Below are 13668 nucleotides of genomic sequence, written 5' to 3'. Positions count from 1 at the left end.
TATATATATATATATATATATAGCTCTATCCACGATTGCCTACTTTCCCTAGCAGCTGTACGTGTTGTTCGTCGTCAGCTGAAATATCTTGTTTACTAGCGGGCCCTTGGCGCTCCCTCAAAGGCAGAGGCCCCCTCATATGTACCCCTGAAAGCTCCCCACGGCGTTGGCCAGACGAGCACAGGTTTCGCTGCAAGTCGAGCAGACTACGATTGAGCGGATGTTGGAACTCTACGTCGAGACAGACAAGCGAAAAAGTCCCCTGCATGCACATGCAACCAACGAAGGGCAGAAAAGAGCATCGGGAGCTGCTTCTTTTGCCGTTCAGGAGGCAGCTGCTGTGGGTGGACCCTAACACCATTGGAGCAGTCAAAGCGATATCAAATGCACTTCCAGCTTGTTGCTGCTTGTGCTACAAGGCCGAACAGCTTCAGGAAGAAAACGAGAAAACTGGGATGTATCAGTGAACCTGTCCTCGTGAAATGTGGAAGGCTTCACGCTGGCTGACCAGGAGGCGCGAGTAAGTATCAAGCTGAAGGAAACTATCAAGTGTGTCCTTCAGTGTTGAGCATCTACATCTGTTGATAAATGCGTCAAGGACCCTCCTTAGCAGGTTCAACGATTGCACGAGCAGACTCCTCCTTCCCTCGGCGGTCTCTGTCAGCGGGGCCCTACCGGAAGGTGGCGGCCCATTTGCAAGGAGGCGGTTGGGCGCAAGCGACTCCCTGCAAGGTGCAGAGGAAGCATCACGTCCTGCACCCTTAACGTATATTCTCCGGGCCTAGCCTAGTTGCAGCAAGCTTGTGCAGCAACTAGGCTAGGAGTACCGCGAAACAGCGCACGCGGTTCAAACGGAGCTAAAGGGAATGCAGGGGCCTCTCGAAACCCAGGACAGCAGAAGCAGCAGCAACAGCAACAAACACGGCCGCAGCAGTGGGGGAGCAAAATTACGCGCGTGAGGAACGTTGGAAACTAGAGAATGGATACAAGCTGCGGGGGGATGCATAGGGGCCGACAGGACGAGTTCATCCGCTAGAAACAGAAAACAGACTGAAGAATGGTACAGAAGGCGCTACCTTGTTAGCAGAGTACCCATCCAACGAGCTGCAGCTGCAGCTGCAGATATGTGAGTCACGGAGGGCACAACCGCTTAGCATACACCTGATACAGTGAGACGTAAGGGCTGCTAATACACCGTAAGAAGTTACTCCAGCTGCGTATGTACCCCAGGAATGCACACTAGGTGAATATTCATCGGCATATGTTAAGTACTCACATATGTTGAATACTCACCAAGGGGCAGAGTAGAATTCCAAAAAAGGGCGGACAACCTCTGAAAATTGCCGGCCCTTGAAAATCACCTCAAAGACAATCTGGGCCATGCACACGCCTGCAGTACAACACCATAGGCCCCAAACCATTAATTCCGATGCCTAGTGCCGCCCGTAGTGCTATGCGTGAAGGAGGAGAACTGAAAGCGTATAGCTACACCTTGAATCCTCAGTGGCAATCTATCTTCCGATGGCCCTAAGAAGTTTGCCCCTCGGCCTAGCAGATACCTCTTGGCCCTGAACCATTATCCAGTAAATCCTGAAATAAAAGACATATATCCTGGGGGCATCTGCTAAACACTAAACCGTACCGGCCATCACAAGGCCATCGTGGTGTTTTCGGGCGTGGGATAGGAATTCAAGCCAAGCGGTGCGCTCCGTCGCCTCAACGCAAACCATTCGATGCAGGGTCTCCTGACGCGCGTGCTGCCAGCAAAGCGTAAACCGTAAACAATCAGCCCTCGCCAATCACCTATAGAGGTTTTCTGGCTCAAAGTGGCATAAAGAATCGACAGCCAGACGTTGGGACAGAATTACTGGAACAGCGATTTGCAGGGGGGGAAAGGGTTAACGATCAGGTTTTGAGTGCATACACAAACCTCCAGGCACCTTTTGGAGCAAAAAACCGCCGGACACTCGGCCTCTCCGCATGGCACTACCGGCCCCAGCGAAAGCCCCTGAAAAACAAACCGTAAACCCCTCAACCTAAAGGATTGGTTACTAAATCCACTGGCAAATGCCAGGACGAGTGTGTACAAATTGGCCCTTGGAGTTTTGATGGAGCGGAACTAGCACTCTGATGTTCCTTCTGTATCTCACTGCTTTCTTGATGAAGCCGTCCGGTATCAGTGAAACGGCACCCAGAACCTCATGCCGCCCTGCACTAAAGCAGCAAAAACCACAGCAGCGCTTGCAGCAGCAACAGTAGCACTTCCAGCACAAGCAGCGGCTTGCTGTACCAGCAATACCAGTAGCAGCATCAGCAATAACACTTCCAGCTCCAGGAATTCCCCTTGCAGGAGGGTCAGCATATGGAGCAGGAACAAGAGTTGCAGCAAAGCAACAAGAGGAGCAGCGGTCACTTCTGCGCAGAGGCCGATTGATAACAAATGCGTGGGCCTCACGACACGGAAGGGCATTTATTCGGCTAGTGAATTTTGCATTTTCGTTCGTGGCCATGCTTACGTGTCCTAACCTGATATTTGGGCCAATGTTACCCGTATGGGTGAGGTCTAAGGTCTAGCATGTATGCAAGGTTTGAAGATAATGTTATCAAGTAAAACTCACTGGTTAAGCACATGACGAATACAATCCTTCAACGAACCCACGAAGCGTAAGCAGTTGCTACATGTCAGCCCGCACAGCCTGCGAATGCACTCCAAGCACTAATTCCCAAGCCTTACCCACAAGCCGTCGGGCAAAACCTCATGTCGTGACCAGGCTGAAGGTTAACCATTAAGCCCCAAGCCCCAAGCCCTCGACCAACCGGGAAAATTCGTGCTGCACTGCGAGAAGTGGAGTCTCTTCGGTGTAAATGACCTGCGCACACGGTACACATCCCATACCCTTGGGATTAGAGAATGGTGTGCTGTTTGTGGCTGCATTGCTGGCAGCAACACCAAGAGGTAATTTCTAGTTAACTGGCTGCAACAACAGCCACAGCTAGTCACATCAAATATTCTTCAATGCATCCAGTGACAGAAGGCCAGCCGTTGCTGGACAAAAAGGAAAACCCTGTTAGCTGCAGCAGGCGCAGCATCCAGATGGCAGCTAATGCCGGTATGCTATTATCTGCATCTCACTTCAGATGCTTCGATTGCCTCAGATGCAACGAGACCCCTAGCTCGTTTTCCTCCCAAAAACTCGACATGAGCTCGAGGAGATGCAGCCCACGGTTGCTCAGCAGCAGGAGCTGGCTGCTTTTCCTGCGGATTGTTCTGCTGCATACCGTAGTGCTGGCACGTTTCATGCTGCTCCTGCTGAAACCTCTGGCTATTCACTTCTTGCTCGTTACGTAATTCTTTATGGGTAGGATATTTCTGTCGATCCTGCCCTACGTGATTTCGCTGGCGCTGCTCCGCTTGCGACTTCCCCCTGTATTGTTGCTGCTGCTGCGCCTGTTGTCGAGGCCCTACCATTGTCGTTTCAATGCAGAAGCCCAGAACCAGCTGTTGATTATGCCTATCTTGCTGCTATTGCTGCCGTTTCCGCAGCTGCTGCTACAGGTATTTCTGCGTGTGTTGTTGCGGCCCCTGCAAGGTGCCAGGCAAAAGCTGGGCATTTTGCAGGTCCATTAGGGTGTTCAGTATGCCATTCAGGAATCCAGTTAATTTAAGGTTAACTGTAATTCGATTGCTCTAGGCTGCATACACTGGCTATGGCCAATGGAGTGGGGGTAGCACGAGAAGCCGGGCGGGCCTCAGCCACGTGTTGAAGACTATGAGTTAAGCGATAAGCTAATAATTGAAAGAAAAAGCCGTCTGAACTAAGCATTTGATTCTTGATCCCACAACTACAAGCAATAATTCCGTTCCCATGGGGCCCCCCATATGGGGCCCCCGGTCAGATGGGGCCCGTTCGCCAATGTGAAGCCTCGCCGGTAGGATGACGCAATTGTTCTAGCAAACAAGAATGGGCATTTTTAAGTTTATATATACGATAAGTAGATTTCTGAGACGAGCAATTGTTGGAACGAGGCTCTGTTTGCTGCCCATGGATACTGGGTTGTCTGCACACTTTAACCGGTCCACAGCGGCCCAGTCATTTGCGCAACCTGTGTTCATAGTCCAGTATTGCACTGATGATCTTATTTTCGAGTTGTTGAAATGGCAGAAAATTTGTCATTAACTTGCTTTGATTGGCGCTTCCCTCCCACTTTAAGCCTGAAACCCTAAAGTGTGTATAGGCCTGCCGACCACCCACCTTTGGGGGGTGAGCAGGTTTGCTGTTTTGTGACTTCGGTTTCTCCCTCCTCGTCTGTTTAATATTAACTACCTCAGCATCTTTTGAGCTGTGGATTTGCAAAGCAGTTCGCTGCAGAATTGTTTGTACCCTCAATGCAAAGAAAATTCCCCAGCTGTTCCCCCCGCTGGCAACCTTAGTGAGCCCCTAAGAACAACGGGAGACAATGATTGTTTAGGGTTATATCGAAAAATTCTGTTGTCTCCCATATTAGGGATTTTTGCCAGTTCCACGTGAAGTTCTGATCCAGGCCAAATTCACTACCGTTGTTTCTTGGTCTTTCTAAGCGTACATTGTTAGACCAGCATATCGAGGAGGATGGAAGGCGACCCAGAGTTCTTGTCACACTTGCAGCAACTTGGCTCCGAGTACAAACGACTAAAGGAGCAGCGTGAGGAATCCCAACGGCTCGCTGACTCCCTGAAGGCTCAGAATAACGAATTAGCCACAGCTAATCAAGAGTTGGCGAGGCAGCGAAAGGAGCTCTTGCTTGAAAACGAAACCCTAATAGAAAAGCTTCAGGCAACAACTCAGGAGAAGACCTTGCTGGAAGCGCAGCAGCAAGAGCACCAGAATCAGCTACAGGCTCTACAGCAGGAGCTGCAGCAACACCAGCAAGCCGCAGCTACTGCGGCGGCGGCAGCAGCAGCCGAATTCGAGGCTGCAAACCTAAAGTTGAGGGAGGCCAGTCGTAAGGCAACCGCAGCAGCCGAAGCCGCTGAACGACAGCTGAAGGAAACGCAGGAAGGTGCAGCAGCATTCAAGCTGAAAGCAGAGGCGCAGCAGAGGCAACTGATAGAAGCCAATGCCAAACTCAGCCATGTACGCATGTACACGCCTCCCCTGGAGCTGAACTTGCAAACTGCCAAATTTTGTGAAGAATCCATAGAGAGCGAGCACACTGGAACGAATATACTGGCTATGGGGATATTTGTTAATCTTCGCATTTTAGGCTGGGTTCTGAGAAGTATGGTGCAAGGGTGCTGTGTACTTTTGGCTGATCAGGAGAACAGGGAGCTTTCGGAAAGAAGCAAGGACCTCAGCGACCGAAACCGAAACCTGCAGAAAAAAAGGCAAGAGCTGGCGGAGCAGGTGCGTTCTTGAATCCACACCCCGTGCCCAAATACTAAACAGAACCATTAAAAATGCTGTTCAATGCACAGGAAACGTTCAGTGCCTGCGCCGATGGTTGTTGGTATTTGTCTGCTCGTTTCAAGCTAAGAAGTGATAACGCCTTTATATGTTCATGGCTACTTTGGATGCTTGTAGGTCAAAACCCTGGAGGCGGCGCAACGGCGCAGTAATGACGAACAGCAGCTGCAGCAGCAGCAGCTTCAGCAACAACAGGAGGAGTTGCGCTCCGTTAAGCAAACCAATAGAACACTACTAGCGAAGAGTAAGCAGCAACAAGAGGAGAGACAGGAGGCCCTCAAGCAGCTTCGGCAGCAACTGCAAGATCTCCAGCAACAGCAGCAACAGCAGCAGGAACAGCTTGATAAGCGTACCCAGGAAATTGCAGCAACAGAGTCGCAGCTGGCCCAGCAGCAGCAAGCGGCTGCAGCTCAGCAAGAGCGGCTACAACAGCAGATCGAGCAGCAGCAGCAGCAGCTGAGAGCAGCTGTAGCTGCGAATACGAAAGCAGTGGATGACCTTAACACTGAAAAGGCACGCGCAGCAGAAGATCGCATGCATTTTGAGATACGGCTGCAGGAGCTACAGCAGCAGCAGCAGCAAGCAGCGGCGGCAGCTGCTGCAGCAACTGAAGAACAGCAAGACGCAATCAGGAGAGTAGAGGCTCTTTGCAGTGAACGCCAGCGGGCGTACGAATATCTGGGACCTCTTTTGGTGCAGGTGCCGCATCATAGCAGCAGTAGCAAGCGGAGCTGCAGCAACAGCAGCAAGCGCGGTAGCAGCGACGGGGAGGAGGATGACGAAGACCGAGTCGGTGGCGCCCTAGCAGCAGCAGCAAAACGTGCTGCAGCAGCTTATATGCATTTGAGGAACGAGCACGATAGAGCTTGTCAGGAAGCAGAGCTACTACGGCAGGAGCTGCTGCAGCAGCAACAACAGGAACAGAGACTCCAGCGGGAAATTAGGATGGCTACAGAAGAGACTCACGCCGCTGTTAGAGAGAAGAGAGAGCTGGCTGCTCACTATGTGGCCCTTGCACAGGTAAAAATACCTGCGGAAAATATTGCTCATTGCTAATGATTCGAAGGCTTCGTAGACCCTTAGCGTCTTAACTTTGCAGCCCGAGAGCTGAACTTTTTATGATAGTGATTTCCACCCCAGGCTCTAGAGTTAAGGGATGGGCACGGTGACACATCTCGGTTGCGCTCAGGTTCTCGCCTCACCTAGCACATTCAAGCCTTAAGGTATTATGATAGTGCGGGTCAACAAGGGTTTGTGGTTTGGACTTCACTGTATGTCTTTGTGCGCTTGGGTGGCTTGCAGGGTGTGCAACAGCTGGCACGCGATAGTGAATCATTGGGTATCTGCGGCCTACTGCAAGAGAAGAAGGAGCACGGCACTTCGCTAGTGCCTCTTAGAACAAGTGTTGCGACAAATGCTCAAGCCCATGCAGCCCAAGAGTGGAATCCTCTTTCTGCCAGAGCCTCCACCACCGACAGCTACGCAGTCGCTTCGCCACACGCTCAAACCTAATGCTGCACCCTCACGTGCCAGAAATACCCTCATTTCTGCCTCTTCCCTTTGGTGAAGCACACTACAGCAGCTGCGCCGCCCGCAGTAGCTCCATATAGAGTACTCAAAGCTACGCTGAAGTGCGGCGGAAGATGGCCCTTTGTGCAGAAGGCACAATACAACTCCAAACGGCCCCCTTATTGTTCGGTATCTTTCCACTTAGCTGGATGCACTGGTGAGCTTTGTTTGTGCCCTAGCGCGATCCATAGTTACTTGCCCTGTGCTTTGTGCCTGCGTGACCAAGTGTTAGTTAGCGCTAGCTGGCCGCCCGTCGCGCTAGGTCGGCCCTAGCGTCAAAACAGTTAAAATGCAGAGTTGCCAGCGGGGATGAGGTTTACGCGTTGTTCCTGCTTTTTGGCGCAACACGAGAACTACGGGCGGCCCAACAGGATAAACTGAACGAACTGCCCATCGATTCACGTGTCGCTCCAGCTGCATTCGCAGCAGCAGCTGCTGCTGCTGCTGCCGCTGTGTGCCTGCCATCGACAGACTGATCTGCTTCTGGAATACTTTTTAAAGGCCATTGAAATACACTTGACCGCATTTAGGCCGTGTTGATGAGGCGAGTCCTCGGAAGCAACTAGAGCTACTGAACTAGCCCGGCTGGTACACGATGTTGACAAGGTGCGTCGACAACGCATCAAGTCTCGCCGCTGCCACCGCTCTAGGGCCTGGGGTAATGTGGTTAGGCTATAGCACAGCATTTCACGGACACCCCATCTCGACAGAATGTAGCAATGTCAGACAAGCCACCGCCAAGGTCGAGTCAGAGCAGCGAACTAGCTGCCGTATGGACGATCTGGGCCTTACTAGTAGAACACGTGATCAGTCACTGGAACTGAATGCGGGGTCGTGGGGTCTGCGTGGAGAAGGCCCTCTTCGAGGAGTGTCACTAGCGCTGTCTTGCGTCCCTAAAAATGCTTCAGCAACAGCATCGGCAGAGAAGCCGGCTTCTGTCTCTGCAGATTGCGATCCTCTCTCCCTCTGCCACTCCTCCTTGTCTTCCTCGTCCTGGCGAAACTCCTCATCGAGCACTGCGCTTATCGTCTCTTGGTCACGCCCTAAAACACCCACATAAAACTGTCATAACTTTATTCAGCAACATGCCCTCACGAACATCCAACGAGTGGTCTTCCAACTGTTGGGGTGCGAAGGTCTTGCAGTTCACGGTTCGAAACACAAATAGCAGCAGTAGCGGATACAAATAAATACTGTATGTAACACGAATAATTTATCCATTGTTTCATGTATAACGATTAGCAGCAAAAGAAACAAGAAAGGTAGGAGGAGCAATAGCACGAGTGGCTCTTGGATGAGCGGCGTTAGGGAGTGTTTGGTAGAAGGCTTGCCGTAAGTGAAGTGGAGGAGCCCGTAGAGTAGGAAAGAGATGGACCACGGGATGACCGTAAGAAAGGCGAGAGCAGAGGCCAAGGCGTTTGCGTTTCCCAGTCGGAGCTGTTCTGGCATTTCAGCAACCAACAGAGTTGTGCGCAAATATCCAAAGGAATGCTCTGCCAAGTACCCCACAAGCGGCGCCCCTAGGATAGCTGCTCCGCTGCCCTCCACTGCCACCGTCTGCACCCGCAACGAGCACGCAAGGATCAGCAAACGCAGTTGGGAACAAGCGCAGCCGGCGAGACAACAGAACAGGAGCAGCACGTCCACTTTGAGTGCAATAAACTCCAAAAATCAACCACATGCCCCCCCTCCCCTTCATCCCAAGCTATACAGGCTGGCTGTCTTAGCTTGCAGCACGAGGTCATCAGCACCACGTGACGGCAGGTGAATCAAATAAGCGAGGAGCGCTCTACAAAGCCAGTTAAACCTCAATCAAGAAAGCTAAGCCGTTGTCACATGTCTCCCAACCCTTAGCACAGCAGCGCGCACCATCCAACTCCCGATGGGCTGCTGACCTTGAAACCCGTGCAAGGTACTTGGGTTGCATAAAATTAGCTCTGCTAATTTACTATGGAATTTAAAAGACTGAGCTCACCAGAGCAAAAACAGTGGCTTTGTGGTTTGGGCGGACGACGTCTGCAAGAATGGGCCTATTAACCGCCACTCCCGCCATAGAAGAGAGTCCCACCAGGAGGGCCAATAGCATGAACACTGCAAACGATGTCTCCTCTTTCGGGACAACCACATAGGCGACTACCAGCAAGGGCACCCGCACTGCCATGGCAAACTGACCTGCACGCGTACGCATAGGAAAGTTCAAGTTCGTTGGAGAGCCATACTCCTGCTCTTTTGCCGACACACGACACACGCATAAAGAGTGCAGCACCAGACCGGCAGCGGACAACATCCAGAACGCCGAGACAGAATACACAAACACAAGCTCTGATAGACTAACACGCTAGTATGAGCACAACTAGACAACGACGCGGTGACGCAAGTGTAGACAGCTTTCCCGCAATTTAGTAAGCTCTAAATGCAGTCTCATTTGCCTGATATTGCGCTGGATGGTTCACTGGTTGATCTCAAAACCTCACCAACAAGCGGCCTGCCATGCCCAGGAGACCAGTCATACAGCTTGTCCCCCAAAAGTCCTCCGAGGACTCCGCCTGCCGCCGAACCAATAAGCAGCGCTCCCATGATGTATGCCGCCTTCAGGTCCGACATGTTGCAATATTGAAAGAACATCGTGTTGAAACTGAATGCCGACCAGGGGATTGTCCCCACCAGACCCTGAGTTCACACGGGCACGTTACCCCATCCTGGCATTGCGTCATTCGTGTGTGCAGCTCTGTAGACAGCGCCTGCACAACCCGTGTTGATTCACAGTCCAGAGATTAGAGCCCCACGTTGCAGTCAGGCAGAACATTGCTACTACTGGATAAAGGTACTCAAATGAGCAGCACACTGACCCTGGCGGCCGACACAAAACCCTGAAACCCGTACTGCCACCCACGCAAACCGAGAGCGTGGTGGGTAACGCAGACGGGGCATAGCACCATTACAGCGATGTACACAAAATAATATGCTTTACATCACAATAAACAGTTCCTTTAAGGTCATGCCTGGCTTGCTTCAGCCTGACTGATCCAGTAACGCGCTGTCGAATTATATAGCTAGCTGGAGCCAGGTGGGAACTACCAGACTGGATGGAGAGCCCACCTCTACAAGGACAATGAGGACGCTAGGGGTGGCAAGGGACTTCGTGACGACCTCTTTAAGGAAAGAGCTCCAGGTGTCAGCCGACTGCATTACCGATCCTGTACCCCCCGTGTCATCCATACGCGGCCTCAAGACTCTCCTGCGAGGAATTTCCTCTAGAACGAAGGATATGATGACACCCAGAAAACAGCTCATCGCCCCCACGCAAATAAAGCAAGCGCGCCAGCCCTACAACCCACATACGAGACCGCAACAAAGGCCGAGACACACAGAAGAAACAAACGTTCATTCAATGAGCAGCCAACAACCCAAGAAAAAGCAAACAGAAGATCTACCGCTGTCAGGTCGTGCCCATATCCCGATCACCACAAAGACCCCTTCATGTAGGGTTGCTGCAGATCGATATCTCTTTCATTTAATCGAACTGATAACTTAGTATGTCTGCGGTATACCCTAGGTATGTATGCATACTACGGCGTACCTTGAGGGCTCCCATTTGTATCTGGGCCACAGTAGTCGTGACGACACCTCCCACCAACCTGCCCATGCTGGTGCAGAGCTGAACGAGGCCGAAAGAAAACCCCAAGCTCCTCCGACGGGATGTGTCAGCCAAAATACTCTGGGACACGGGGCCCACACTACCCAAAAAGACGCCATTTAGCGCTCGTAGCAGGGCCACCTAACAACAACAAATGCAAACAATGAAAACAATAACAGACTCGAATTCTATATAGATCTTGAACACCCAGGCGTCTCTGTCCCCACACTAACAAACGCTGCGCCAGAGGCCGCACATCGAAACCTCTGCAGTAGGGTGTAAGGCTTAGGGTTTGTTCATACCTGCCAAAATTCGGAGACGAGTCCGAGGGCAGTCGTTATGACCCCCCATGCGGTGGTGCCGAAGACGAGCAACCACTTCCTGGAATGTCGGTCGGCTAAATATCCCCACAGAGGGCAGAATATAGAAAGACAAAGGGTTTGTGAGAGGGTAATGTAACCCAGAAGAGAAGGATGAAAGCCTAAGTCGCTTTCTAGGGCCCGGAATGTAGCAGGGAGTAGCTGGTCGTCACAGCCGTCCAGGGCAGACGACACATTAACTACAGCTATAGAACGCAGCTTTAGACCATCCTGTGATTGATACCTATCTCTACTGTCTTGGTGTTTATATTTGGCACCGTCAGCAACCCCCTTTGACGGCTTTACGGGGCACTTTTCTGTCGCTGAGTCCGAGGCGGACTCTAGGCTGCCCTCTTCTTGAGCTAACACCTCCCATGATGGTTTATAGTCAATGAACGGCTCCGACGCCATCTTGACTAGCCGCCGGCCAGACGGCCACGGAGGACACACGCTAAGCTTGACGCATACAAAAGAATCTTGCTGCTGCTCTTGCTGCTTTTATTGTTGCTGCCACGGCAGCTCCTGCCCGCTTTTGCTGCTCACTGAAGTGTTATTATATGGATCGTACTTCCTCTGTGACGTATAGAGGAATCCACGGCTGCTGGTGGTTGAGGCTCTTGCTCCTGCAGCTCCTGTTTCTGCTGCTGAGTCTATTCCAGCTGCCTGGTTCCGCAGTGTCCTAATGTGGGTAAATCGGCTGGAGTCGCCTCAAATCTTTCTGAGAAGCGCGTCCTGTGTGGCGGGGAGTTGTCAAGGGAAGAAGGAAAAAAGAACGAAGAGAGGGGAGAACCCTATTACTGGGGAATAGATGCATGCGACATACGGATGGAAACACGGGCCTGCGCGCTGGTATGGAATACTTCGTCGGCCTCTAGTTGAGCTAAGGAGATAAAAATGTTGGAGAATAGCGAAAAACGAGTGTAGGAGCTTCCAACAGCAGCCGAAGAGAAGTGCATGTGACGGCAATCGCCGGGCTAGCTACACCGCGAAGATGATCCAGCGGTTGCTGCCTAGGCAAAACAGGGATAAATGATGCAAAGTGTTGGGAAAAGCCAAAGGAACGTGTAAAAAACTTGAAACGAAATGCATAGATACGGCAAACGCGGGGGAAAGCTTCCATCACTTTGACCTAGTGTGTGGCTGCGTTACCTTTCGATGCTGTGTTAGGCACTCATTGAGCCCCATTTGGCATTGTCACTTTCCTTAGGCAAAGCTGTAAGTGCCATCTGGTTTTTTGTGCATGATACGGAAAAGATCTCGTATTTACAGTTTGCTTCCACGGAAAACCCTGAATGCTGGTTTAACACTCATCTGTTGCTCGCCTGGTGCCTCCAAGGTTGCGGAACAGAGGGAACCACAGGCACCACGGCCCGCCATTGGAGCTTGTAGCCATTCTAACATTGGTAATCATGACTAATTTATGCCTGATATTTCGGCTTCAACACGGTTAAAATGGCTGCTTCAGCCTAGCTATCGCTGAATCTGTAGCGGACTGTGCACTGTTTAGGTATGCGTGTCCGTGTGATTCTACTCCATTTAGGGCTCCCTATTGAGTTCGAAGTGAATATTAACAGTTGTCTACAGTGTTAGCGTAAGCAGCAAGGGCGGATTTAAAACGCTTGCATGTGAGGCTGTCTTGAAGTACAGGTTAGAGCAGTCTCCTCTCCAAGTGAATACCGACTCGGGCCCTATACGTACCAGCCTACCAGCCCCAGGCCCTTGAACCACTATGCGCTGGACCGACGTAGTGTGTACTGGAGGACCGGTGTTTCTGGTTACCATTTATCTTAAGTTCTAGGGAAGCTAACGGCTATCCTTTTGGAAGTCCAGGGCTGTCGTTACACTTGCTAGTGGCACAGAGCAATGTGATAGGCAAGACCAACGAACCGAACTGGGCAAGCAAGAAAGCCCGGTTAAGGTCCATGATTTTGCCTTGAGAACGCTGTAGGTTGATCAGGAGCAGCATGCTGTCTCCGAAGTTGGTTAGCGCACCTGTACTTCCGTGCAGGCTACCAGCCACCTGGCATTGACGTGTTCAGTCGTTAGGTTCCATAATCCATCTTGCAGTAAACGGTGGTTCGTTGTTTGCAACTGGGATTCACTTACAATCGTAGACCTAGACTCAAGCCCCTGACGCAATAAATCCAGGACAGCAGGAAATGTCATCGTTTATCCTAACACAACTCTTTAGGCTCGATGTTCCTTGAATAGGTTGAATAACTACTAGTCATCACTGCCCACCATGCTTCATCCGAGTCAGTGGGAGCAACGAACCCCACGTACAAACAGCAGCGAAACAGTCCACGCCAGCCGTTAGTAGCAGCTACTTGCAGTATGTCCTTAGAAAACAGGAAAAGCAGTGGAAAACTTACCGCATCCACGCAACTCTTTTAAAAAACAAACCTAACCTTTCTTTTCAAAACAGAGATTGATCAGAATGGGTTTAGGCTTTAGGGATTACATTTTAGGGGGCAGGGCATAGGGCATAGGGTATACCGTACAGCGGACAGGGATAAGGTATAGGGTTTACGGCATAGGGTTTATGATTAGGGTTAGGGTTAGGGTTAGGGTTAGGGTTAGGGTTAGGGTTAGGGTTTAGGGTAGGGTTAGGGTTAGGGTTAGGGTTAGGGTTAGGGTTAGGGTTAGGGTTAGGGTTAGC

General features: G+C 51.3%; 3 protein-coding genes across 3 annotated transcripts; 1 reads left to right on the top strand and 2 right to left on the bottom strand.

Moving 5' to 3' along the window:
• Nucleotides 1-206: 206 nt before the first annotated feature.
• On the bottom strand, nucleotides 207-3469 carry EMWEY_00024000 (hypothetical protein, conserved; the record flags this gene model as incomplete). Its single annotated transcript, XM_013477994.1, has 9 exons — nucleotides 207-262; nucleotides 676-725; nucleotides 1294-1390; nucleotides 1643-1757; nucleotides 1931-2008; nucleotides 2151-2214; nucleotides 2619-2696; nucleotides 2818-2870; nucleotides 3134-3469. 9 exons carry the CDS (start codon nucleotides 3467-3469, stop codon nucleotides 207-209), a joined length of 927 nt encoding a protein of 308 aa, XP_013333448.1.
• Nucleotides 3470-4610: 1141 nt separating this feature from the next.
• On the top strand, nucleotides 4611-6956 carry EMWEY_00023990 (plectin, putative; the record flags this gene model as incomplete). Its single annotated transcript, XM_013477993.1, has 4 exons — nucleotides 4611-5114; nucleotides 5298-5384; nucleotides 5562-6464; nucleotides 6747-6956. The coding sequence occupies 4 exons, from the start codon at nucleotides 4611-4613 to the stop codon at nucleotides 6954-6956; spliced, it is 1704 nt and encodes a 567-aa protein (XP_013333447.1).
• An 864-nt stretch (nucleotides 6957-7820) lies between these two features.
• On the bottom strand, nucleotides 7821-11420 carry EMWEY_00023980 (transmembrane domian-containing protein, putative; the record flags this gene model as incomplete). The annotated part of the gene is made up of 7 exons (XM_013477992.1): nucleotides 7821-8042; nucleotides 8400-8570; nucleotides 8989-9185; nucleotides 9488-9683; nucleotides 10113-10340; nucleotides 10594-10791; nucleotides 10953-11420. 7 exons carry the CDS (start codon nucleotides 11418-11420, stop codon nucleotides 7821-7823), a joined length of 1680 nt encoding a protein of 559 aa, XP_013333446.1.
• Nucleotides 11421-13668: the final 2248 nt, after the last annotated feature.

Source organism: Eimeria maxima, genomic scaffold, assembly GCF_000499605.1.
Source record: "Eimeria maxima Weybridge genomic scaffold, Emw_scaff245, whole genome shotgun sequence".
Classification (NCBI taxonomy): domain Eukaryota; phylum Apicomplexa; class Conoidasida; order Eucoccidiorida; family Eimeriidae; genus Eimeria; species Eimeria maxima.
Note: the sequence above shows the minus strand (reverse complement) of the source record. Positions and strands in the feature narration are given on the sequence as shown.